This window comes from Cyanistes caeruleus, chromosome 5 (assembly GCF_971803275.1).
Source record: "Cyanistes caeruleus chromosome 5, bCyaCae1.hap1.1, whole genome shotgun sequence".
Taxonomy (NCBI): domain Eukaryota; kingdom Metazoa; phylum Chordata; class Aves; order Passeriformes; family Paridae; genus Cyanistes; species Cyanistes caeruleus.
In genome coordinates this window covers 5,569,556-5,597,061 of record NC_141705.1, presented here as the reverse complement: position 1 = coordinate 5,597,061, position 27,506 = coordinate 5,569,556, and the positions used below count along the sequence as shown (strand labels likewise).

Genomic DNA, 27,506 nt, shown 5'->3' with positions numbered 1-27,506 from the left:
CAGGAGTTCTGTGTTCTCACTCAGCTCTTACACTGGGCTGCCTAAAAGTGGTGCAGCCACTAAGTGCCTCATGTGAGCTCTTATTTCAGTCATCCAGTTTGGGATCATTTTGTTATAAAGGGGAAAATAAGCTTTGTTTGGTCAATGAATGCTTAGAAAACATTTAGACACTTAGAAATGCTCAAACATTTCTTGATTAAATAATACTCAGAGTTTCAAACTGAATATTCAGTAAATGAGACAGAAAAAAAGCCTGATGCCTTTCTAGTCTTCATTTGACTAATTTAAGAGAAATAGATAAGATCAAACCAATGTGAGAGAGAGAATCCACGTGTTGCTGTTACTCTGTGGTGGATGGCTGCCTTCCCCAAGAAAAATTCAGTGGAGAAATTCACAGCCTAAGGCCTGTATTTATTGCTTGAGGAGTAAGTAAGGTATTTCAGGGATATCATTATTTACACGATCAATATTGCTATTTAGCCAGATGGCTGGCCAAGCACAGACAAATACTGTCTGCTATAATTCATTTATTTGTCTATTGATCCATCTCTGCACCCATTTTGCTGATCAAACAGATGGATAGAGCAGGACCAGGAACAACTTATTCCTAGTTTTGCCACATGAGTAATAGGATTTATCTCACATAACTTCCCACTCAAAAGCTACACGAGCTTGGACTAACCTGGAGCCCATGGAAAGAGCCAAATGGATTCACCCCATCTATTTTAGGCAGGACCCCTCTCCTCCTAGGAGTGCCCACCCCAGACAAAGGAGACCCACATCCCCTCCTGCCTACAAATCTCTCAACACCACAGAACTACAATAACACTTCAGGAAAGTGTTGCATTGCTTAGAGCAGAAAATGCCATTCTAGGAGGGATGTGTAGAAGTGGAAAGGATGGCTACAAGATTTTCCTGAATTCAGAATATTCAATGGAGGATGAGATTTTTTTCAGATCTGCTCAAGTACACAGAGTACCTCATGTTGGCCCAAGCTGTTTCTTACTTGCTAGAAAAACGTGATCCAGGAAAAGGCTTCCACTGATCAGGGGGTGACAACCCACGGTGAGTGTTCCTCACCTCCACGGCAAGCAGGAACAGCTCCAGTGAGGCAGGTGGAGCTGATGAACCAGAAATCACTGTCAGCTGCAGATGGATTCACAGATGGAGAGAAAAGATGTTTTGAAAGTTTGAGTGAAATGCAGTTTTAAAAATCAAATGGTTTCACGGAAGGATCCCCGATGGGACACATTCACTGGGCTTGTTCTATGCAGAGGTGTTACCAGGGGAAGGATATGGAGATTTGTGCACTGAAAAACTCCATGGAACCTGTGTGGGAGCAGGGAATGCTTCCTGGGGACCAGCCAGGTCACTACAGAAACACGACAGGTGATTTTTGGAGAGTGAGACAAAGCCAACACATTCAAATTTGGGTTGTTTACCTCCCCATCAGAGGGATGGTGAAAGTGACTGTGCTGGGGATGGGGCTGCTTGCCAGGCAGTCAGTCACCCCCTACATCCAGTATCAGCCCTGTCATTGCCTTCACCACCCACAAAGGTCTGATTTAACACACTCAGGTGCCAGCAGCCAGGTTGCTAAAGAGAATTTCTGGGTTGTGATCAACCCTGGCTATCCATAGGGCTTGTTTTGCAATACAGTTCCAAGAAGACAAAAGAGATGAGGACTCTCAGTTTTTGCCTGGCAATAGTAGTTGTCACCCCTGCTGATAAAAAAATGGTTTGAAACCATCCTGTTTTTCTGGGAACAGACAATCCTCTCCAGACAAACATGCAGTGCTTGGGGAGGTCAGTCCAAACAGTCAAGGCAAAACACACAAGGAACCTTTGGTGTCTTGAGGATGATCAGCTGGGGCAGCTCTGGTCCAGCTCCAGACCCTGAGGATGGGCTGGTCCAAGGGGCACAGCTTGGGAAGCTCACCAAAGACCTCCCTGGGTCTCACAGGGTGCTTCCCAGACTGACATGGGGCAGAGGAGAGGCTGTATCTACAGCCATAAATCATGTTTTCATCTAGGATTTGTTAGATTCATTTAGAAAAAGCTGGGCTACATATTGAGGATCGGGGTGGTGGGAGGGGAGTGGAAACATTTCTCCCTTTGCTTCCCTCTTTTCTTCCCAGGTAAATTATGGGCCAAGTTTCTTTTCCTTCCAGTCATGAAGGGAGTTGGCATCAGGCTTGGGTGAGCTGTGATTTAGTGTTATCTCAAAAGAAAGCATCACTGAGTCCAGCAGAGAAACTCATTTAGCAGAGCCTGTCAGCTTGAACAGACTCATTGGCCACAGTTGGTTTTAGGCTGTATCTGAATGGACAGACAAAGCGTTGCTTTAAAGTGAGGAAGAGGAATTTGACTAAAGCCACTGTAATAAATAATCTTGTGACGGGCAAGTCATGCAAAATAGGTGAATGTAGCCAGGCTGGGAACCCTCTGCCCAAGCCTGAGGCAGTTCAGACACCTTTGTGCCACTCTGGGTTCCTGTTACAGTGGAGAGATGTGGGTCCTAACCCATGGTCCACCTCCTCCTCTGCAGTCCACCCCAACCTGTGAGGAAGCACAGAATGAGCCATTTAAAACCTCATCTTTCAAATATTTATTGTCCTGCACAAGTAAATCAAATCAAAATCACATTTTGTCAGACACAGGCGTATGACAATGTGCTTCACTGTGGTCTCCTACAGTGACTTGGGCTTGTCACATTCTAAACCTGTCAATAACCCCAGTGAATTTAAACACTGCAAATATTTCAGTTTGAGGGTAACTGTGCCTGGGTGTTTCAGTGGAGTGTGAGAGCAGAGAGCTAACACTCCTCTGTGGTACCCACTGAAGTGGTGTAACCAAGCAGAAACCCCACTGAGCTGAAAAATGTCCCTTGCTCAGGAAAAGCAGGTTCCTGCCTGTGCTTCCAATGTCCTGTGATGGGACATCTCCGAGAGAGATGGGAGCACCTCCAGGGGGTTCCTCTGGAACCTCCTTCCTTTGAATCCTCTGATTCAAAGCTCACTCAAGGTAAAAGTGCCATTTATTTTCAGTGGGATTTTAAATCTGTTTTCCCATTAAATGCACTCAGCTTTTAGAGATGAAGTTAAACCAGGTTGTTCACAGAATCACAGAATAAGCTGAGTTGGGAGGGACCCAAAAGGATGATCCAGGCCAGCTCCTGTCCCTGCACAGCAGCATCCCCCAGAGTCACACCCTGTGCCTGAGAGCATTGTCCAAACACTCCCTGAGCTCTGTCAGGCTGGGGCTGTGACCCCTGCCCTGGGGAGCCTGTTCAGTGCCCAGCCACCCTCTGGGGACAGAACCTTTTCCTGATATCCAGCCTAAACCTCCCTGGCACAGCTTCAGGCCATTCCCTGGCCCCTGGCCCAAGGCAGAGATCAATGTCTGCCCTTTTTCTTTCCCTCACAAACTTGTTTCAGAATTCAGCACAATGAGAACACACCCTCCAAGATGTTCACTGCTTCTTGTGAGGTGCTGACGTTCTGACAATTATTTTTGCTTTCTTGTCTTTGTACTTTTTATTTGTTTTAGGTTTGGGGTTTGGGGTTTTTTGGTTGTTTTTTTTTTTTTTTTTTTTGTTGTTTTTTTTTTCACCTTCAGGGAATGCTTTAACAGCAATTTCACAGGAATTCAGTTTTGGTTTTGTTTGCAATAATTGTTGTCACTGGAGTGAAAAAGAAATCCACGGGAGCAATTACTGGTCATGAGAGAGTGAATAAATGAATTAATTATCTTCAGCTTTGCTATTATTTTCATACACATAATGATGACACAGGCTGGTGCACTGACTACAGTGCGTTTAGGGGAGGGAGAAAAACTCTCTGAAAGCCTGTGGGAGATAATTAGTTTGAACCTCCCTCCGAAAACGATGTATTTTTCTTTTTGCGGCAACCTCAGTGCCGAGTCCTGAGGACGAACAGGTTCCTACGGATGACACCAGCAGAGACAGAAATCAGATTGCCTTGGGAACAGAGGAAGAATATTCTTCCCTGACCTTCACATGGGCTGAAGCAACTGTGCTTGCTCCTTCACCTTCCAATCATTTGCCTCTCTGCCACGAGCTGCTAAAATAGGGCAGAGATACAGCCAGCCTCTGTGGCAGTTTGGCATCTAAAATTAGCTCCTGCAACAGAAAACACCCCGAGTTTGGCCTAATTAAGTTCAGTTGATGTTATTGCTATTTCTTCACTATTTCAGTAGGAGGAGGTGGGTGGGTGCTTGTGTGTTCCAAGACCATCAAGCATCAACAACCACAGTGACAATAAAAATGCCATATGCTATAACTATGGAAAGTGCAGGAAAGTCACTTCCAGCTCTGACATTATCAGAATAAAAGCAAAAATAATATCCTGTGGTCACTTTGCTTTCCTGCCTTCAGCACTGTTGTTTGTGCACCACATCAAACTTCTTCTCCACAGCTTTTTGCTGTAGTTTCAAAGGCTAGGGTGGTCCCACACACAAATTTCCTTCATATTGAACAAACTGCAGAGACTTTCTGTGTCCAAACCCAGAGGATTTGAGAAACACGTGTTTTTTTGTTTTTTTTTTTTTTCCTCAAGAAAGGTGTGTCCTAAAGCACCCTGCACTTTCTGAGGACAAAACCTTGGTTTTGCTTAGTTGTCTTTGTATTTTGCTCCTCAGCTAAACCTGCAAAAGCCGTTTTTCAGCTAAGGCTGTTCAGGAGGGACCAGCCAAACAGTGAAGCAGTTGTGACATCTAGTGGTGTTTGTGGCTGTTACAATGCACGGAAAAATCAGGGAATCGTGAAATAGTTTGGGTTGGAAGGGGCCTTAAAGACCACCTTGTTCTAACCCCTGCCATGGGCAGCAACACCTTCCACTAGACCAGGCTGGTCAGAGCCTCGTCCTTGAACAATTCCAGGGATGGGGCAGCCACAGCTTCTCTGGCCAATGAAAAATACATACTAAATAATGCTAAAATTGAAAAATAGGTGTACTTAGTGAAAACTGCTTTTGTGCTTTGAAGGATAAATAGCCAGAGTGATCTCACAGAGGTCACCAGGTCTCAAGTGCCACCATTGCAGTGCCTTCTCTGCTGCTGCTCCACTTTTTAACTTCAAGGATGTGAAATGAGGATTAGCCCCCATGGATTTAGTTTCGACATTTGTATTCGACATTCAAGAACTATTCCAGAAGCAAAGGGTTTCAGTAGAACATTGGCTTGATGCTGCAGAACTTTGCATGCTGACATTGATGAATCAGCAAGATTCCTGCAAAATTAAAAACCTCAAGTAAAATTCTTCACTTTAGAAAGAATCTGGGTACTTTTGATGTTGTCAGTTACTTTTGCAAGGAGAAAGCTGGCTTCACTCAAACAACACTCAAAACAAATTTGATGAAAATTTTTTGTTTCTTTAGGTGCAAGAAAAATCCTGCCATGGAATAAATATTCATTATTCATATTTTAATTTATATTATCATATTTATTCATATTAATATCTCAGTCTGGGGCTGTTAAGCCTTCAGAGAACTTCTACTCTTCATCAATCCCACAGTGCCTGAAAAGAAAAGCAATTTCAGTGCAAAAAATTCTAACAGATGTGTTTGTGAAGCTGCTGTGGCCAGCTCTGGGATTGTGAGTGACCTGTCTGACCACTGAAATGAGCTGATGGCATCCAATAAAACGGAGTAAAAATCTGTAATTTGTCAGCTCAAGGTGTTGACACATATTCAGATTGGGTAAGGCTCTAAGAAACTTGGTCTAGTGTAAGGTGTCCCTGCTCATGACAGGGAAGTTGTTTAGAGGACCTTCAAATGTTCCCTCCCACCCAAAGCATTCTGTGGCTCTATGATCAGAATTAAGAGTTGCAACTGAGCTTCGCTTTGTGCTTTTGTGGCTGTGTCTCCAGGAGAGGTGGGCAAACATCACTGGAAGTAAGGGAATAGTCCCAGGAGACTGCTGGAGGGAGAATTTTGTCACCTGGGGCTAAGAAAAGCCACCACCTTCCTGCTCCAGGACTGCAGAGCTCTTCCCAGCCCAGTTGTCCTGCGGTGGCCCAACCAATCTCCCTATGAAATAGCCAATGGCAATGATGGGGGACCAGGACAAAAGGGGAGCAGCTGGATTTGCTGGTCTCCATGGTGAAGGTGAACACACTGGTCCATGTGTCTGTGACTGCTGGGGACACCAGAACTGATCTGTTGTGCTACATTTAGCCAGGCTGAGACTTTCCTCTCGGATGTGGCTTTTGGGTGCTCCCAGTCCTTACCACTCTCTTATTTTCTGATGCTGTTTTTCAGGATTACAGCTTTCTTAAACCCCACAGGGGTAAGGAAGATCATTGTTCCATGACTAATTATGCAGAGACACATGAACCACAGCATTTCAGGGACCCTGAGGTCAAATGGAATGTGTCTGCTTCCACTGCTGCAGATCTGGCCCTTAGATGTCAGGGTTTTATCAGCTTTCAGCTTAACTCCTGCTGAGATGCACCCCACAATCCTGAAACCTTAAAAACCAATGTGGCCAACAGGGAAGGAGACTTGAGTTTATTTATCACATGGGGATTCATTTGTATTCAGTGGAGTTTCAGGGATTTCCAACTCAAACCATTCCATGATTCTATGAAAGAATTAACAGCCAAACTCAATTCCTGACAGCAGGGGGACAAACCATGGCCAGAGGCTTTTCTGGCATAAGCATTTCAAGGAATTTACATCCCATTTTGCTCCTGCTTCTTCCTGGGTGGCAGAGACTTTGCAGGATCCTGTATCCTGCTCCAACACCAGGAAAATCCCATGCAGGGTCTCTGAGAACAGAATTTCTCAATCTGCTGTTTTCCTCTTGAACCCCTCCCATCTTCATGTCTGCTCCACTCCTCGTGACCAGCAGTGCAACCTGACGATCTGGAAGAGCAGGTCTGCAGGACGTGACCTTTCCCAGCACTGTGGGGCAGCCCCAGGTCTGACACCTGTGTTTTTAATAAACCAGATCGCTGTGCTTGGCTGCCCCATCTCCAGGAGGGAGAAAGGCAGTGGGGGGTGTATGGCTGCAGCCCAGTGAACTGCTACAAAAACCCATCAAATGTCAAGCTTTTCTCTAAGACCTGGAGCTGCTGAAGCATTTCTGACAGAATTTACTGAATAAAATGAGTAAGCTCCGATAAGCCCCTGATATGTGACAGAGCCAGACTTGCTTCAAATAACAGGGCAAAAGGAAAAAACCCACTATTTAGATGAAGACCACAACAGATCTTTGGAATCATCTTCCTTCCAGGAGAAATCCAACCCATGATGGACCTGAAAGGATCACTTGGGGCTGGCAGGCTGCAGGTGTCCATCCTTGGGACTTCCCACTGAAGCACTTCCGATGTTGATGTTGTGACCACAGATGGTGTCAAGCTGAAATCTGATCTCCTGTTTGTGAAGCACGGTAGAAATGTCAGCCTCTCTAGAAATACCAAGCCATGGCACAGCTTAGGGGACGAGGGGTAGTGTTGGAGTGCTTCTTTATTCTTGTTTGGCATTAATAATACTGAACCCTCTGCCCCCCTACAAATAACTATACTAATAGTACTACAAAAGCTTGCTGGATTTTTCAGAATTTTTATAGAATTTGTTTGCTGAAAGCATAATGGGGACTGCACAGAAAAAACAAGCTGGATGATCTTTTTCTTGCTCCACCTACACCCTCCCTGCCATTACTCTCCAGTCCTTATCTCTGCTCTCTGGAGTTATTGAAGTCCCAGCAAGTAAATTTCTAACTAATTCCTTAGCAGATGCTCTCAGCCATAACTCAGTTACGGAAAACCACAGGCTGCAGGTTAAAAATAAAGCAGGTTAAAGCACAAGTGTGGCTAATCCCTCCAGAGGGAATCCTCAGCTCTGAATTTCTCTGTGCTCTTTTCAGCTCCTCCCAGTCACTTTCCCAGGGCTGAGATGCTGGGATTTTTTTTTACTTACAACCTATAAAGTATAGAAACCCACAAACTTGCCTGTTTTCAGAAGGGTCAGCTCCCCTTAGCTGCTGGATAGATGTGAGGCCAGAGTTTAGCTTCACACTTGGGTTCCTGCCTTGGTTCCAGGGAGATGGTGGGGAATGACCAATCTGTTTGCACATCCTTAAGTTCCAGTGATAGGAGGTGATGATGCCACTACAGCTAACAAGACTCATGAGGATTTCAAGCTGCTGGGTTCTTTTATTGAGGGTGAGATTGGGAGACAGCGATCAGACATCAGCTAATGCCAGAAATGTAGGTCCAGAATCATCACTGAGGTGAGTAAGGGCTAAACCAGCTCCAGAACTTGTCCTTGGTTTAGCAATTCCCTAAATACAGGCTTTCCCTCCAAGGATGGCCTTCCTGCTAAACCCTCCCTATTGGAACCTGCATTTGTCAATGGCATGTCTTTTAGCTCTGGCCAGCACCAGGAGACAAACCTGCTTCAGATTCTGAATGGGAAATCAGGGGCATATTTGATGCTGTTAAATACCTGTCCACAAAGTCCATTTTGTGGCAGTCCCAACTGTGCGGTTTGTACAGATGCCAGGCTGAATACAACCTCAAGTTTTTAATATGTCTGAGTTTATTATGTGGATCAAATGTGTGACTCCTGCCACAGAATTACAGAATGGCTTGGGTTGGAAGGGGCATTAAAAAACATCTAGGTCCAACCCCTTGCCATAGGCAGGGACACCTCCCACAAGACCAGGCTACCCAGAGCCCCATCAAGTCTGGTCTCAAACACTTCCAGGGATGGGGAATTCACAACTTTGCTGGGCAACAAGATTATCCTGAAGGATTTCTGTCTGGTGGGAAGCCCACCACAATGTTTGTGGCATAAGGGGCTGCAGTTCTAGGACAATGAGCAGTCCTTTGGTCACCCCACTAGAGCTGGGTCTGACCTGAGCTTTGTGAGGCAGCCACTTTCACTGCTACCTGAGTGTTGATAATTGCTGCACTGTTTCTCCCTGGGCTGAATGGTTTCTTTCTAGGCAGTTGAATAAATCAGCAAAATTAATGTTGGTAGGACAGAGTGCTCTCTGACAGGAACCAAGCCACTGCATTAACACAATTGAAAGTAAGTTTATTTTTCCTCAGTTCCATGTATGTCTGGCCAATTAGATATTGTACAGCTCATTTCCATACCCCAAAACTTCAACAGTTAGAGTGATGATGCTTTGCATTGATGTTAATTACAGAATCAAAAGACTCTATACACAGTAAGGGTTTTTTGAACACAAAGGACTGAAGAGATGTTTCTGCTACTGAGGTTTAAAAAAAACAAACCATCAAACCAACAACCACTATCCTCATCTTAAAAGATCCTATTAGAAACACTAAAAAAGTAAAATGTTTCTGTATACAGAATGACAATGCATTGGCTTTGAACTCAAATTCTATAATCTCCACAAGAGTCTTAGTGAAAGCCTAAAGGAAAAATTGATTCGGAAATGGAACCAGGTATAAATCTTTTAGGATTAGTAGGGAGGCTTCCTTATAAAAGCAGTGTATGTGTGTCCTCCTAAGGGGATCATATATACCTCATAAGAAGCTTAATAGTTGGATGCTTCATTCATTACAGCCTCCTTCTGGCTTCAGTTCTATGGACACGTTTAATTAAAAAATCAGGAAGAAATGAGAGTATGACTTTGCTTGTTTATTTTTGTTCTGAAGCAATACTTTGTGTCTTCTCAACCCATTCCCACAGTCCCCCCTACCCCATCTATGCCCATAAATACATAATCATTTGTACTGGTTATTTACAGGACATGTTTCTGGAGGCAGCTGATGGCATGGGTTGAACCAGGTAATGAACTGTAGTTCCTCCCGACCTGACCCATCCTGTGATTCTCTGAGGTAATGGAGCCAAGGAATCACAGAACAAGCTGAGTTGGGAGGGACCCAAAAGGATGATCCAGTCCAGCTCCTGTCCCTGCACAGCAGCATCCCCCAGAGTCACACCCTGTGCCCGAGAGCATTGTCCAAACACTCCCTGAGCTCTGTCAGGCTGGGGCTGTGACCCCTGCCCTGGGGAGCCTGTTCAGTGCCCAGCCACCCTCTGGGGACAGAACCTTTTCCTGATATCCAACCTAAACCTCCCTGGCACAGCTTCAGGCCATTCCCTGCCTCCTGTCACTGTCCCCAGAGAGAAGAGATCAGTGTCTGTCCCTCCTCTTCCCCTCTCGAGGAATCTGTAACTGCACTGAGGTCTCCCCTCAGTCCCCTCCAGGCTGAACAGACCAAGTGCCCTCAGCCTCTCCTCACACGGCTTCTCCTCAAGGCCCTTCACCATCTTTGTTGCTCTCCTTTGGACACTCTCTAATAGTTTAATGTTTTTCTTTTATTGTGGCACCCAAAGCTGCCCCCAGCACTGGAGGTGAGGCCGCCCCAGCCCAGAGCAGAGCGGGACAATCCCTGCCTTGCCCGGCTGTGCTGCTGTGCCTGATGTCCCCAGGACAGGGATGTCCCTCCTGGCTGCCAGGGCACTGCTGGCTCAGTTCAACTTGCCCCTGAGCAGGACCCCCGGGTCCCTTTCCATGGCCCTGCTCTCCAGCCCCTCATTCCCCAGCCTGTCCGTACATCCAGGGTTGTCCCATCCCAGGTGCAGAATCCGGCGCTTTCCTGGTTGAAGCTCACACGGTCGGTGATTGTCCAGCCCTCTCATTTGTGGGGGTCTCTCTGCAGGGCCTCCCTGTCTTTGAGGGAGTCAATAACCCCTCGCAGTCACCGTCCCTGGCGGTGTTTGATGACAGACTGAAGTGTCCGAAGCAGTGCCGGGTCGCTCCTTGGATTCGTTGATCCCGGAGCCCTTCCCCACCCTCATGACTCCCGTGCCTACAACACCCAGAAGGCCCCGCCGCGGTCCTTCCGCCGCCGGGGCGGGCCGAGCTCGGGGCCGCCGCCGCCGTCATTGCGGACGGGACGATGTCTCGCTGCAGCCCCGCCGCCGCCCGCCTGCTCGGCCGCTTCCTCCGCCGTGAGTACCGGGACGAGCCCTCCCGGCCCCGCCGCGGGGTCCGCGGGCAGCGCCGGGGCCCGGCCGGGCCGGGCAGGGCAGGGGCCGGGCAAGGTCACGGCGGAGCGCGGCCGGGCGCGCTCGGCCCGCGGGCACCGGGGCGGGACTCGGGGCGGCCCCGGGGGATCCCGCGCTGCTCCCGGCGCTGCTCCGGGCCCTCCCTGGGCCTTCGGAGCGGGGCAGGATCGCCCCGCCCGGGGCAGGGGCACGCCTGGCAGCGAGGGAGCTGTTTGTAAATGTAATGGGAAGTTTCCCCATGGAAGGTGGGAGCACGGAAAGGTTGTTCTCGGAGTTGTAGCCCCGGAGAGACTCCAAAGGGCAAGGGCCGGAGGGAGCCCGTTGGGTGGGGACTGGTCACTGCGAGGGCTGGAGGCCTCTGGAGGGCCTTGAATTACCCTGTGGTTTCAGCACAGCGTGGTAAAGTTCTTTTTGTTGCCAAGAATAAGGTTATAGACTTCTCTTTGTGGAGAGCACGAGCAGTCTGAGACTAGTACTTCAGCTCGAAACATTTAATATGTGTTCTGAACATCACAATGAAAAAGAAAGTGCTTTTCTCCTTTTATTTTTTTTCTTTTTTTCCCTTTCCAGTGTCCCTTTTTTTTTTTCGCTGCATCCTCTTGAAGAGGAGAGGTGTAGTGATAGAACGAGAGTAGTGGCTTCAAAGTGAAAGAGAGTAAGTTTAGGTTGGATATTAGGAGAAAATTCTTTCCTCTGGGGAAACTGGAACAGGTTTCCCAGAGGATCTGTGACTGCCCCATCCCTGGCCATGTTTAAAGCCAGATTGATGGGGCTTGGAGCAACGTGGTCTAGTGGAAGGTGTCCCTGCCCATGGCAAGGGGTTGGAATGAAATGATCTTTAAGGTCCCTTCCAACCCAAACCATGAGATCAGTGTGGGTATGCCCAGGCACAAGAGCGGTAGCTGAAAATGAATGAACAAAGTTTAAGCCTACCTCATTTGACTGCACACAAAGTGTTTTTGCCTCGGTGGGATGGTGACTTGCAAGTCAGGTAATGTGATCTCACAACCACAGGCTGGTCCAAGTAGTTCCTGTGGCACACCTGCTGCCCAGGTTGGTATCCATTCCTGCCTCTTGTTCTCCACAAGCAGGATCAGGAAACTATTTATGGTCTTAATTTCTGCCACTTCAGCTTTTTTAATTGGCTGCCCTGGGCCCAGTAAGAATTGGTTCTGATGGTGCAGAACAGATGGGAATGTAGTTCCAATTTAGTTTAATTTATACTCCCAGCAGAGCTACTCTTGGGTGCAGTTTTATGTGTTAAAACCCCACGTTGTTCCCTTTACAAATAGCATTAAGAGATTCAGGGAATAGTTATTAAAATTATTTTGAGGGACAGAAAGGAGAAAGAAATCTAAGTGGCTCAAGAAGTGTCTTTTTGCATCTGGTCATGAAGTCTTTTACAGAAACTCCTGTAAGATGAAATAGTCCTTTATTGGAAATCTTTGGTTTGGTACTCTTTACCCTTTAAAGACTGTTGAAACCTTAAATTTGGACTTTGTACATACATTTTCACTAACAATTAACAATTGCTTCTCTTAGTGGTTTGAAATCATGAGTGTTCAGTGTGTTCTGTTGCAAAAGAGATGCATACCTTGTTTTTGTTGGTGTGTGGCTGAAGGAAACATGCAGGGTGTGTATCTCTAATGTTGAGATCAAGAAGTTGTGGAAATGGGATATGAAATCTGTCAATGAATGGTGAATGCTGCTCAAAGATCAGCTCAGGGCACTGCTGGTGTAGGGACAGAATCTGGAGAGACCTGTGCTTGTTCATACCCTTGAAAAGTTTTTGTAGGCATCTGAACTGACTGGAGAGGCAGGATTAGGGGTTCCATGTCCTGGATGTGTTAGAAGGCTTTGGAGAGCTGTTAGATTAAAAGATTATAGTAATTATGTGAGTAACCCTGGTAAAGGATTGCTGCAGAAATAACAATCCAAACTGAAGAATTCCTTAATTGTTTTTATATCAACAGTGTGGAGGGAGGAAAGCTCACAAGCCTTTACCTGCTCACGTTCTTGGTGGAAGATACCTGGGGAAAAGCAGCTTGTTGGCTTACAAGAAGTAGTGGATTTGTACTGAGGAGAGACTTTGGTTAGGAAAGACAGATATGTTGAAATAACTGATTTTTTTCTGAATGTCATTTCCCACTATTCCTGGATTTGTTTTAATGTGATGGATGTAGTGTAGGCATTGCATCTGCCCTTCACAGCCTGATTAATTTACTTAATTCCTAAACTCCTGTTTCCTGGTCACAGATCTGGGTTTCCATAATTAACAGGAATTTGGCAAGGGAGGGGTGAGAGAAGAGAACCTGGGGACTGATAAACAGGGATCCTTGGAGTGCATAATCCTCTGAAACAAAGGAGTAAGGTAATTTGGACAATCCCTCAATAGCGTGAAGCCTTCTTTGTCATCAAGGAGCTTCTTTTGCTAATGTAACAGGTAACTTCAGAGGTGAGTTCTGGGGATTGGTTTATGCTTCTCTGCACTGTCAGGAGCTCCCCAGAACTGTTCCTGTTGTGTCTTCCTCAGGCATTGCATTTCTTGGCAGAGGAAGGAGAAGGGAAATGGTCATAAAAATGTAAATTAAACATGTAGAAAATACTGAAAGGAATTCTGAGGAGCAAGCTGAAGGTCCATAACTGATGTGAGATAAAGACGGGGTGTTGGAATGTGTGTGTGGAAAAAAAGACAGCATTTTAATTAGCACTTCTCATCCCTCAGTCCTTCCCTGAGTTTGCCCTGCAGTGGCCTCCATTTCCCACTTAACAGTGGAGCTCCTATGATTTCTAAGGCTTTCTTCTTTCCTTACGTAGGTTGTAGAAAAGAAAAGGAGTATCTTCCATCATCTCCAAGTTCTGTGGCTATTTCAAGGAGCAATAGAGGAAGAATTTCAGTCTTCTGGGAATGTAGGTGTCAGCTCAGGTCATTGTGGAGAGGAATCTGCTGTTTCAGCTTGCTTTTATACTGGGCTTGTTTTATGAGCACCTTAGTTGCTACCTCAGCTTCCAAATTCCCTTATTTTTTTGGTTTGGGGTAAATATGGATGAGAAGGAGACACTTTGACTTGGTTTGTAAGTTCTGAGCCCTTGTAAGTTCTGAGGTTTATATAGTTATAGTATAGTTTGGATAAAGAAGAGATTCAGCCCTTAGTATCTTTGCTGTCACCTGGTTTGCACAGCCCAGACAGGGAAGGGCTTTGACTAGATGACCTCTGAAGGTCCCTTCCAACCCAAACCATTCTGTGATTCCATGAAATGTAGCTCGAGTTGCATTATTTTAAAGGAGATTTGTGCCTGAGAGGTGTTCCTTCTGAAGGAGGGCCTGAAAGCTCAGTGTAAATGATATTTAAATTCCCTCTGTGCTTTAACATACCTTGTAAATGGACCAGTTTTCTTTTTAACGTGTAAATTCCTGTTTGGACTCCATGATAAATAATAGGGTATTTTTCTAGAAAGGCTTGTTAATTGTAATGCACAAATGAGCTTTAAGTCCTGCTTGAGCCTAGGGATTGTGAGGTTTTTTCCCTAAGAGGTAAATGAGGTGGTAGATTTTCCAGTTCCTTGTACCACAGTGAGTTCTGCTTTTGGCTGGGGCCTTGTTGCCTGGAAATGCCAGTTACCAGCAGAAGTGTGTGGTGTTGGAGTAACTCTGTCCCTTAGTTTCTAATAAGGTTCCTTGACTGTGAAACAGCTGATGTTCCATACACAGGCTTATGCCCCATTGCTAAATTTAGATACTGCTTTTCAAATCTCCCCTGAGACAGCAGGGGTTGGGAACTTGGAGCACTTTTCATAACTGCTTGGTTTTCCTGTACAATGGACCAAAGCAGGCTCTTGCCAGAGTATGTCTCACTTTTTGGCTATGTAGAAGTTAAAGTACTGAAAGGCCAAAACCAATGCATCTTGTTATTTGTATAACTTTATTTTTAAACCACAATCTGAACAGGGGTGGGGCAGGAATGAACATCATGTCTGGGAAAGATTGTCCAGTCTCCGATTTTATTTTCAATACACTTTGCTAAACGTCTATTACAAGCCTTTGTTGAACATGGTAATGTTACCTTAGCACTCTGACTTGACAAAATATAACACTTCCCCTGTGCTTTTGGGAAGAGTTGGATTTGATAAGACTTGTCCTTATGCTCTAGGACTTAATCTGGAGCTTTCACCTCTGTAACTTGGCCTGTAATTTGGATATGAGCATTAAAATAGCATCACCAATGGGTTTGGCCTTGCTGGTTCACAGCTGAAGAGCATTTTTTAGATTTTTTTTTTCCTCCAGTCTTCAGGAAGCAGCATGCATTTACACCGAAGCACCCAGATTTTTTTGGTAGTAAAATCAATTGTCTGGATGGGTTTGGAAGTTGTGAAGCAGGTCCTGGGTGGAAGTTGAGACTTGGCTTCTATTTCTGACTCATACCTGCTGTGAACTTGGGCATGCCATTTCCACCTGTTTCCCTCTCATCTTGTATCTGTCTTAGCTATTGAAATTGCCAGCTGCTTGCACCCAGGACTTGCTGTTTGTGCCACGTGGAGCAGAACCTCATCGTGACCCATGGCCCTGCTGCTCCCACTCTGCTGATAACCAGGGCAAACCTTGCTGCTGCAGGTGGGGCCAGGAACACAAGTACAGAACTGTATCAAACCACTTTAAAAACCCCCAAAACTCAGGCTCATCCAGCTCAGAGGCTGCAAGGTGATTTTTATTTTTATTTTTTCAATAAATCACTTCAAAAATATGTAACTATGCAGGCTTTTGACTGTGCTAAGCTGCCTGTCTCTGGAGACAGCAAATGGCTCAAATCTATAGCCAGGCTTTTTGAAACAGCTGTATTTTCTCTGAAGTAGGGCCATACAATAATGTAAGAAGCACATATGGTTTTCAAGGTTAGATCCATACAAAGCTTTAATTCTAAGCTGCCTCTTAGATATCAGTGCCAATTTTTTTTTTTTGATAGTTTAGAAGATGCTCAGAAGCTTTTTATCCTTGAAAAATATATTTATACAGTCTTCTGAAAATGGAGGATTGACAAACTTAAGCTTTCAAAAACATTTTGTGCAATGCTGTCAATGTCTGAAAATAGATTTGGAATGAACAGTTGAACTGGGAGTATGAAATTGCTGTAAGGTGTAGAGAAAGGTGACTATTTGTCAGTTTGTCAGCAACAGAGAGACTGGAGTGTCCCCCACTGGAGATATTCAGGAGCCATCGGGACACAATCCTGTGCAATGTGCTATAGGATGACCCTGCTTGAGCAGGGAGGTTGGACCAGCTGACCCACTATAATCCCTTCCAACCTGACCCATTCTGTGATATTTGTTTTTGTTGACAGATACATGGCTAGCAAGCATCCCTCATTTTGCAGGTGGATTTGTCAGTGGTTGGGCACAGACTCTGTAAAACTTAGATCTGAATCAGTTTATGTTGCCTGTTTGTTCTTTCCCCTTGCAGGCCCATTTTCAAATTTTCCATTCTCCTGGAAGCCTGGAGTGTTCTCCCCAAGGCCCTGCTGGTGGTAAGGACTGTAAGAGCTCCTTCCCAAGGGGAATCGTTCTCTGCTGTCCTCAGTATTGGGTGTCACCCAGGCACATCTTGTGACACTGAGGGATTGGCTGAGTGGCTGGGCTCAGGTAGATCAATTCCCTGCTCTCCTGACCAGCATTCCAGCTGTTCCTGTTTTTGTTTTGCCTCTCCTTTGCTGGAGGCAGGCAGCTCTTCACCAGATGTGCCTTTCAGTTGATTGATGTGCAGGGCCTTGCAGCCCTGCCTAGGAAAGCAAGTCCTCAGCTGAGGACAAAGATCATCCTGTGCTGTCTTCTGTAGCAGTGGCTTCTCTCTCTCCTCCCACAGTCAGCCTGGTAGCCTTGTTCATTAAATCTCAGCCTTAGACATATTTTCATAAAATCATAGAATCACAAAATGGTGTGAGTTGGAAGGTGACCTTAAAGATCCTCTTGTTCCACCCCCTGCCATGGGCAGGGACACTTTCTACTAGACCAGTTTGCTCCAAGCCCCATCCAGCCTGGCCTGGAACACTTCAGGGTTGGAGCAGCCACAGCTGTGCACAGCCTGTTCCAGGGCCTCACCACCCTCACAGGACAGTTTTTTTTTCCTAATATCCAATTGAAATATGCTCTCTTTCAGTTTGAAGCCATTCCCCCTTGTCCTGTCATTACATGCACTTGTCAATAGTTTTGCTCCATCTTTCCTGTAAGTTCCATTCAGGTCCTGAAGGGAATTGAGTCACCCCAAAGGCTTCTCTTTTCTGGGCTGAACGATCCCAATTCTCTCAGCCTTTATGCATAGCATCCTCATAGCTCCATCCCTCTCATCATATTCCTGCCCTCCTCTGGATTCACTCCAGCATCTCCAGGTCCTTCCTATGCTGAGCCCTGGAGCTGGAGGCAGCTCTGCAGGGGGGGTCTCACCTGAGCGGGGCAGAGAGGCAGGATCCCCTCCCTGGACCTGCACACCTGCACATCCTGCTTTGGATTCAGCCCAGGATACAACTGGCTTTTTTATGGCTTTTCCTAAGCATTTCACATGGATTTTGTCCCTCACTGCTTTGTATTTCCTGGCATAATGCGTTCTGCAACAGTATTTCTTGTGATTTAGGTTAAAGCCCTGCAGGTCAGGAAGCTGAAGTGCACTTTTGCCACTTCCCTTACAAGTTTACTGCGTCCTAGTCTGTACATTTCTGTACAGAGTTTTACTTTATGTCCGTTGAAGCTGAGGATTTGCAGCAGGTCCTTAGAGAGCAGCAGAAGGTGGCTGGAGTTAAACCCTGGGTTTGTTCTTTTCTAAGAGCAGAGTAAGGACTTTAGGTTTAGCAATAGCACTGATGTGTGTAGGCTGCTTCTGGCATGGTTGGTTTTTCTCTTCACTTCTTTGAATACAACTGAAGCATAAAAGCAGTGTAGCACTAAAGTTTACTTGGCAAGAGAAAGCCATGTAGCTCTGTAATGGAAATGTGTGTATGAGGATCTTAAAAAGTTTCTGCATATTTACTAACCCACAGAAATTCTGCTATTATAATAATTTAATAATGCATCTTAACAAATTCTATGCATTAGCATAAGAATATTTTTTTACTTCTTTCTCCTTAAAAGCTTTTACTCCTTTCCTAAAAAGGAAAAAATATTCCTTTGTTCAGATGTGCCTGAATTATGTATATGGAAGAGTGTGGGGACCATGATTCAGGATCTGTTACTTTGATTTCAGTTTCACTATTTATTTCCTTAAGTCTTAAGTTGCTAAAGTTTTAAAAGAGTTAATGGGGTAAATAGTAACATATTGGTGTATATATCTGAGATCCTGTATTAGGATTGTACCTTCCCAGCTTCACTCTATGTAGAAATTAAGGTTTTTATGTCAACAGTTGCAGGGAATAAATTGGTTCTGATCCCCTCAAAACTGGTGTTTGAAAAAGCATATGGTAATAAACTTAGATGTGCATCCTGTTTATACCATAAGCCCTTTCCCTTCTCATCTCAAGCTTTCTTCTGTGGTAACATTCTGTGCATTTGCTGTCAGCATTCCCTTCCCTTCAGCACAGATGCAGTCATTCCTCTTGGCTTTTTGCTGCCAGCACTCACAGTGCTCTTTTTCTACAATTGTGCTGTGTTGTTTTCTTCTCTCAGCACCAGAGTTGTGAGAAATAAATTGAAAATCACCCTAGTGGAGTCGGAGACTACAGTCTCGAGAGCTGTGTTTCCTCACCAATCCAAATGTGTGTCCAGCACTGATGCCATAGCTAGGAATCTGCTGGAAAAAGATCTCTTGCTGTCTGTCTTACTTGGCATCAGGTTTTTCCTGGGCTGAAAGACCCTTGAGCTCCTCAGTGTCCCTTGTCTGGTCTGGAGTGTGCTCCGTTCACAGGAGGTATAACATGGTACCAGTGTTGTAACGGCCTCTGGATACTGGGATTTTAGTTCTGCTTTGTCACGTTGTAGAATATCTTAGAAGATAAAAATGTGTTTGTTTGTAAATGAAAGCAGTGCTGAAGAAGTTGTTTCTGTCTGTCATGCTGAATCCTGATATCAAGTACTCAATATGAGAAACTTTCCTAATTTCTAGTAAATTGAGTAATTGGCATAACAGGGTGATCTACAGGTGTTTAATGTCTTAGAATGAGGCTTCAGAGCTGCTTTTGAAAACATGAGCTGCTCATGATTTTTTGATGCAAGCATTGATTGATATGCACTTACTTGGTAGGACATTTTTTGACTTGGAGTCTACCAAAGGAGTGGATTAATGGTTTGTACTCTCTTTTCTCTCCAGTTCAACAGAATGGAGTCCGACATTGCTCCTACACAGCATCCAGGAAAAACCTGTATGTCAACAAAAGCACAAAGGTTATCTGTCAGGGTTTTACAGGCAAACAGGTATGTTTATAAATATTTTCTTCTGTCAGCCTTTCAGTCAGAAAATTAATTGCTCAGAAAACATAATTATATATGAACTGGATTATATACTGTCACTGTCTGTGTTGATAGGAAACTGGACTTCCTTCACCATCAGGCAGGTCTGTTCAGCACTGTAGTTTACATTCTTTGGCCCAAATACTTGTGTACAAGCTTGAAAATTGGTTTTGAGTCAATTCTATTATAGTGCTTTTCATGTTTGTTATGTTATATACAGCTGAAAGGGTTTCTTTGTAAAAGGCTATTTGCAAAAAAACTGCAAAAACCCGCCCATTTTTGAAGTGCTTCTTCCACAAATGCATTTCAGTATGAATGCCTATGAATTCAATTTCTGTTTTTATTTCAGGATATTTAATAATTTTCTCAGATTCACTCTTGTACACATTTGAAGGCAGAGAAGGCTGCTTTTGTGAAACTATTAGCTAGTCATGGATGAGCATGCTAATTTCTTTTATTTCATTGTAGTGTTTGTCATCTGCCAGACTTGATGTGGAAAAGAAACTGTGGCTGCTGTGACTGCAAGTGTGTTAGCAGCACACAACAGAATACCCTTTAGCATGAAATTACAGTGCTCTGATTGAAAGAAAAAAAACAAAAGAGCATATTAGCATATTCCAAATGCATTTAAAACATGTGGATGCACTCTCCAGAATACCTGATTTTATATATATATATGTGTGTAGTGAAAACTTCCCTTCTTATTGCAAATTTCAGTGACATAAATTGACCTTAGAATTATAGATAACATCAAACTTTTTGGTTTTTATTTGCTATTACATTGCTTCTAACTTTACTTATTTTCTCTCTCACAGGGCACCTTTCACAGCCAGCAGGCATTGGAGTATGGCACCAATCTAGTTGGAGGAATTTCTCCAGGGAAAGGGGGAAAAACTCATCTAGGTCTGCCTGTGTTTAATTCTGTGAAGGAGGTAATTTGCAGCAGTGACTGGAGGGCGCCGAGTTTAAAGCTGAAGGGCTCCTTATTTCATTGCTCACACCGGAGCGACAAATATTTGAGCCATGGATGTCACTGGAGTGACAAAGAGTGAAGTAGAAGCCTTGTAGAAGAGGGAGCATTCAGGGTGGTCAGGCACAAATTTGGCTTCCACTGTGAAGTTCACAGGGTCTGGGTACACTTGCTTTATGAATGCAGCTAGTTCCTGATGGATTCTGCTGTGCATGATGAATTTTTAGCAAACTGTTATGTAAGAGTATTTATGATGGTGACCATGGGGCAGATCCTTTCCAGACAGGGGTCAGTTCTCAGTTCCATGCTTGTGTCCCATCTTCAGGGAATTTAACACTTGCTTGGATTATGTATAGATACAATACATATCCTTAATTCATGCCTGAGGATGGATGTATTTTAAACGACTTGTCAGGCATTCTCATCAGCCCCGCTAAATACATGCTGTGTTTTCTGTCGTGTCCGTTGCAGGCCAAAGAACAAACGGGTGCTTCAGCCACTGTCATCTACGTCCCTCCCCCATTTGCAGCTGCTGCCATCAACGAGGCCATCGATGCAGAGATGCCCCTGGTGGTGTGCATCACTGAGGGCATCCCCCAGCAGGACATGGTGCGGGTCAAACACAGGCTGCTGCGGCAGAGCAAGACCCGGCTGGTGGGCCCCAACTGCCCTGGAGTCATCAATGTAAGTGACCTCTGGCTTTGCTCCAAGGCTGAACTGTTCCTAGTGGTGGTTTGAATGTTCCATCTGACTTCTCCCACTCTTTCCTTAGCCTGGAGAATGTAAAATTGGTATCATGCCTGGTCACATTCACAAGAAAGGAAGAATTGGTGAGTTTTTGAATATTTATGCGTCATCTAAAACACAAGTTTGGTGCTCTAGTGTTCTTCCTCGTGAGGCAAGGCACATCCTGCCCTGGACAGAGTTGATAACACTGGGACAGCTTGTCTGTCTCAAGTTGTATGTGAACTTTAGCATTATCAATCCTGAAGGCCCAAATTGTGAATTCTTCCATAGTAGACTCTGGGTGTCTCTGATGGGAGAGGCAAAGCAATTGGGAATTCCTGTGGGTAGTGTGATTGATTTGGTATCTTCAAAGGACAACCTTGAGGAAACTTCCATTTTTCTTGGGATTTGAGAGCACTAAGCTCTCCAACACTATTCCTTCCAACAGCTTGGCTGCTTGGGACTGGGATCCTACTCTTCCAGTGATCTCGTTACTACAGCAGAGAGAAGAGACTACAGACAAGTTTGTAACATAATTTATACAACTATGAAACCATCACAAGTGGAAGTGACAAATATACCAGATTTTCAGGCAGTGTGGTAAAGTGCAGGAAGGCAGTGACTTGTTCATAATCAATGTTTCATCCTCTGTGTGCAAGGAGTTACACACCCTGTTACATGCAGGTATCTTGTCCTGACTTCTGTCAGTTTCTCATTGTAAACTATAGAAATAACAACTTGATTTTTTTTTTTTTTTCCAAGTAATCCAATTCAGGAGCTGTAGAGGAAATTCTTCTGAAATGTACATTTGTACTTAGGTAGAGCTTCAGAAATATTGTTGTAAGCAGCACTTGCTGCTGTTGCCTGTCAGCAAGGTAACCAGTTTCACTTGACCACAGTAGTACCCTTTACAACATTATGACTTTTCTGGATGGAAAGTGTGTTTATTGTAGGAAAGCCTGTTCAATTCTGTTGAACTACAGGGACTGTGGAGATTTTCTGGCATGAGGAACTATCTCTGCTACCTAACCTCTTCTGTCTTGAGAATAGACTGCACCTAGGGAATGCTGGAAGATGTGTTAACACTCCTGTGTTCCAAGATTCCATCTCCAGCTTTCACAAGTACCCATAAACTTGGAATTAAAAAATTAAATGGCTGCAGCCAATAACTGAGACGTTGCTGTGTGATTGTAAAAAGTAACATCAAACCAATGTTGCCCTGAGCTCCCTTCTGAATCAAAGTTTTGTTCAGATTTTCTGTATGTATGTAAGAAATATGTTGCAGTCACAAGTTATTAGATTCTGAATGCAAGGCACATCAAGTGCAAAAGAATATTCAAAATCCTGAGTCCAGTAGCTCTGCCAGTGCTGGAAATGTTTTCAATGGTGATCCAAGAATCAAGGAATAAAAATGTAGATTTGCCACCCTTCGAGTTTCATCTAACGTGTGACCTTTGGTGATGAGCTCTCCAGCTTTCTGTTACTGTGAGGCATCCAATAATCATCTGAATATACTGTGATGCAAGGTATAAAAATAGCCACAGTCTTTGGACTTTCATCTGTAGCTTCTCTGAGGCAATCTGATCTTGGTGGTAAACAGGGAGGCCTTTTCAAGCTTAGAAAGAAAAAAAACCTTTGCTAGAACACATCTGAGCTGGCCAACAGTATAAATAGTTGGTAAAACTAAGGTTCTTAGTCTAGTGATGCATTTTCTCCTCTGTTCATGCATCCTTGTTATATGGCTTGAAGTAGGTGGAAGATGGTGTCTGTTTTTCATGGAAACATTTCTTTTTGTAGTGTTAACAGAGGTCTTGACTTGAACAAATGAACAAAAAGCCATGCAATTAATTTGCCCCTGCTCCAAGCTCTGTGCTACCTTCCATCCTGAATTTAAAACTGGGGTTGTGATCTCTTGTAATACTGTAATGTAAATGCCAGATGTGTTCTCTAGAGCAGCAACAAATACCTTAATAGTGATAACTTGAGTTTGTGCAGCATTTTTCTGTTCTGGAAGATCTCTTGTTTGCCTGGTTATACTGGGTATGTGATTAATACAGAATTCTTTTGTTAATTTTTGAGCTGCAACTCTGTTTCAAGTCCAGTGCATCAGCTACTCGCATACAAGATAAAAAGTGTGTTCTTTTATTTGCTTTTCAGTTTTCTTTCCTAATAAGGCTTTAGAATGACAAAAATATTGACTTTCTGGTCAGCTTTAGTCTACTGACAGTTAAGTGTCAAAAGGTGAAAACCAAGAAACAGTACAGAAAGAATCTCACAGAGTGTTTTGGCAAGGACAGCTGGGAAACCTGGAATCTCATGTTGTTTACTGAGGTGATTTTCATTACTCTAAGAACAGCTGCCTCTAGTTATGTGCTGTGTTAGTGGTAGACTTATCTTCTTTTCTTTCCTCAAGGTATTGTGTCAAGATCTGGAACCCTGACATACGAAGCTGTTCATCAGACAACACAAGTTGGCTTGGGGCAGTCTTTTTGCATTGGTAGGTTCCCTCAGAATCAGCCTGTTGGACCTAGACTAATCTGCTTTTTCTTCACAAGCATAAATCAAAAATAATTCCTTTTATCAAGTGTAGAATTTGCTGAATGGCAGTTGTGTTGAGAAGTGGGATCCTATGTGCTGTGAAGAGTACAGCCCTTCTCTGTTATCATTTCCGCATTGAGTTAATAAAAGCCTTAAAACCAGCTTTGAACAGAGAACTGCCAGCAAATATGATGTCAATTTGGAAATAGACTGTCCCAGGAACTTCAATATTATAAAGATTAGGGTATTCTTAGGCATCTAGTTGGGTGTGTAAGGTAAATTCAGTTTCCTTACACCAAAATTGTAGAGCTGGGGTCTTGGTCCTGCTGTATTCATAACATTTTGTTTATAGTTTGAAAGGTGAACATTTGGATATCAAAGTTTTCTGTAAATTGTGGGGGAGGTATTTGGAGCAGGAATTTGACACACTGACTTGGGTAGAGCCTTCAGGGCTGCCTGTGTTATGAGCCTTTGGGAATTCTCATGCTCAAATGTACTCTTAAACTTCATTTGTAAGTGCAATATCTTTATCTTGAGTTACTCTTATTTTTTGTGGTATTATTTTTTTTTAGGTATTGGAGGTGATCCCTTCAATGGAACTAATTTTATTGACTGCCTTGATGTCTTCCTGAAAGATCCTCAAACTGAGGGGATAATATTGATTGGGGAGATTGGAGGAAATGCTGAAGAAGATGCAGCAGCATTTTTGAAAGAAAATAATTCCGTAAGTCTTTAAACACCTGGCTGCTGGACACTTTCATGGTTAGCCAGCTTCTTTTGCCACATCAAGGAAAACTCAGTTCAGACCCTCATCTCTATTTACAAATACCCCAAACAGTCATGGTTTTTTTAAAGAAAAAGAGTTGAGATTAAGAATGTTGTCCAGATTAAATCGAATGGTGACACTTGATGATTTTAGAGCTCTTTCTAACCATATTCTGTGATTCTGTGGACTGAGAGTAGTGTCAGCTTTAGAATTTTATTCCTGTAACAATATTTGTAGTGATTTTTTTTGTAGTATGCAAAAATATTTATATTCTAGAAATTTAAATTAGAAAAAAATCTAGAAATTTAAAAAACTGTAGAAAGATTTAAATTTTCTGTTTGCTTCTGGTTTTTGATGATTATCAAGAGAGAAGGTATTCCACACTTCTTTGTGCCGTGTGAGCTGTTTAACAACTTTGCCTGGCGAGTTGATATTTAAATAAAAAATACAAAATGAACAATTTGCTACCTAGAACTGCTTTTCCTCTCACTCTCCTCCATGTAAAACATTTATCTCTTCCAGGGTCCCAACCCCAAGCCAGTGGTGTCCTTCATAGCCGGGCTGACGGCTCCTCCGGGCCGGCGGATGGGCCACGCTGGAGCCATCATTGCTGGGGGAAAGGGGGGAGCCAAGGAGAAGATTGCAGCCCTCCAGAGTGCAGGGGTTGTGGTCAGCATGTCCCCTGCTCAGCTGGGCAGCACCATCTACAAGGTTGGTTCCCCACGCAGGCATTGACTCATCCAGGACAAGAGCCCACTTCTGAGGGAATAGAGCTGGGAGTCCATCTCTTACCCCGATACTCTGTTGCTCTGAACTTGCTCAGACATAAGAACCCTTTTGGCTGAACAAGCTGAAATTGCTACATAAAATATATGTGCACACAGCTTTTTTTAATATTGTTTTATAGAAAAGTAAATGTAGCAAAATAGAGAAGAGATTACATTCCGCTTTCAAGCATAGCTACTTGTTGAAATTGTTTTCTGGATGCAGAGTCTGAATTAATGTAAAATATGAGAACATTATTTCCAAGTAGGGTCTTTGAGGAAGGAGAGCCTTGGCATATAATTCATAGTTATGGTTGAATGTATGCAGCTGAAAGACTGACGTGTGGAATGGGATTATTTGCACTTTACTTAATTCATATCCAAAAAAGGGATTGCTTCACAGCTCGAGGAGATGCATAATTCAGCTCTGTTAGGTATTTTTTGTTTCCTGTGGTGATTGTATGGCACAACATCTCCACAGGCTGCTGTGGGATTCTTCCCTTCTTCTGTTGTGCTTTTTCTTTACTGACATGAAAATCTTGATTTTGTTGCTTCCCTGGCTTGAGTCCTTCACTGTAAGGATTCTTCTGCAGTTCTGATGCAGAATTGGTATTTTTCAAGCCCATTATGCTGTGTCTGGGAGCAAATGGTTCCTTGACAGCATTGCAGTCTGGCAGTGATTACAGTCTGGCTTTCCAGAGCTGCCTTTTGAATGTGAGGTGGGAGAATGCTGTTTTCTTTCCCCCTAGCTTGCACACTTTATGCTTTTTATATTTTAATCTCTAATACCAATTTTTAATTCTTAACATTAGATTTCCTAAGATACATGCAAAGTAATTTGAAATAGAAGAATAGTAGAAGAGTGTTCTGTTTTCCCTGCTGGTAACATCTCTGTGCTCTTTACAGGAGTTTGAGAAAAGGAAATTGCTGTAAGAGAAGACACTTTGGAATACTTTCTCCAAAACACCAGTGCAGCACCCGGCCTCCGCTTTCCTTTTGTCTGCTAATCTTCAGTTGCCCCAATGACTTGACATTGGTCAATGAATTTGACTCAGAAGCCATAAACCTCCTGGCTAAACCTGTTTTGGTATCTCCTTGTTTCAGACGTTGTCACCCTGTTGTAAATCACTGCAAATTAATAAATCTACTACTAAATCTGATCCATCTTTTGAATTCCTGAAGCAGAGCCGTTTCTTCGGTCATCATAAACAAAATCTTCTGTAACTTAAGCACTGCCCCTTTTTAAGGTAAAGTTGCTTGTAGAGCTGCTTTTAAGGATCAAGGCACTGACTTTATGCACATACCACACTTTGCTTTATTTTTAAGAAGTCCAGTCCTGCTCGTTCGTTGCTGGCCGGTACCTTTGAACAATAGGCCAAAGTTTCCGTCCATTAAACCAAAGCTGCTGGATCTGAAGGGATTGGTGTTGATCCACGTAGCTGGATATGCTTGAGGTCCAGACTTTCTCTTCAAGGCTGATTAGCCATGCACAGTGCAGTCCTCTACTGGCAAGGAATTCTGTTTGTTGTGTATAGAATTGAGATGGAATTGTTACTGATAAAAATTAATATAATTTCACATGCAAAATATATATTCAAAATTGTCTGTAACTGTGAAGATGATTTGGTCTTTAGCTGATGTTACCCTAATTTCCACTTTGTCTTAACTAGCGTTGCACTGCTTGTGTTCTGAAATCCAAGTAACAATGGGACATAGTGGAGGAGAATTAGTATTCTCCAGAAAAGAACAAAAGGTAACCTCCTTATTAACCACTCCCAGCACTGTAATGGAAACCCTGTGTTTTTTTTACTGTGGATATAGCCCAAGTATTGTGCCTATAAATGTTGCAAGTTTCATCAGGATGGACTGAACCCCAGATTGCTTTATATAGAGGACTGAAAGTTCATGTAACCTGGCACTTGTTTAAAGCTGACCTTGTGCTCCATAAAGGTGCTGTTAAGAAAAATCGTGTCGCTATTTATTTAAAACTCTTCATAGTTTTCCTATTTAAATAAATCCCTTTGGAATACCCCTTCCTGAAGCAAGAAGGTGTGTCAATACTGACATTTGCAGCTGCTAGAGCTAAGCCCTGATGAAGTGCATAAGGGACAGGTCATATCTGCACACTGAAGGTGTATTCATGCATTTGATGTATGGCCTGGCATCAGCCAGGTGATCCAGGCCTTGGGACACAGAGAGCAGGGGCTGCATTGTTCACCTTGGCATGATTTACTGAAATGAACCTGACACCTGTCACTGGACAGCTGAAAGCAGCACTGAGCACTAAATCATTTGATAAAGCCTAT

At 43.8% G+C, this 27,506-nt stretch overlaps 1 protein-coding gene across 3 annotated transcripts; it reads left to right on the top strand.

Annotated features, from left to right (window-relative positions):
• The first annotated feature begins 9,980 nt into the window (after positions 1-9,980).
• On the top strand, positions 9,981-27,166 carry SUCLG1 (succinate-CoA ligase GDP/ADP-forming subunit alpha). Of its 3 annotated transcripts, none has more exons than XM_086891570.1 (9): positions 9,981-10,955; positions 19,297-19,400; positions 20,252-20,368; positions 20,878-21,090; positions 21,179-21,236; positions 23,546-23,629; positions 24,243-24,394; positions 24,959-25,147; positions 26,107-27,166. In XM_086891570.1, the coding sequence occupies exons 1-9, from the start codon at positions 10,904-10,906 to the stop codon at positions 26,131-26,133; spliced, it is 996 nt and encodes a 331-aa protein (XP_086747696.1). In that variant the 5' UTR covers positions 9,981-10,903; the 3' UTR covers positions 26,134-27,166. The 3 variants fall into 3 exon arrangements, with proteins under 3 accessions (XP_086747696.1, XP_023781488.2, XP_023781487.2); XM_023925720.2 differs by lacking the exon at positions 9,981-10,955 and adding an exon at positions 11,089-11,257; XM_023925719.2 differs by lacking the exon at positions 9,981-10,955 and adding an exon at positions 16,423-16,531.
• The last annotated feature ends 340 nt before the right edge of the window (positions 27,167-27,506 follow it).

Bases quoted from the DNA above. Each gene is read 5' to 3' on its own strand.
- SUCLG1 (XM_023925719.2), top strand. From the start codon at position 16,438: ATGTTGCCTGTTTGTTCTTTCCCCTTGCAGGCCCATTTTCAAATTTTC. The intron at 21,091-21,178 runs GTAAGTGACCTC...CTCTTTCCTTAG, and splicing joins ACTGCCCTGGAGTCATCAAT to CCTGGAGAATGTAAAATTGG. The intron at 23,630-24,242 runs GTAGGTTCCCTC...ATTTTTTTTTAG, and splicing joins GGGGCAGTCTTTTTGCATTG to GTATTGGAGGTGATCCCTTC.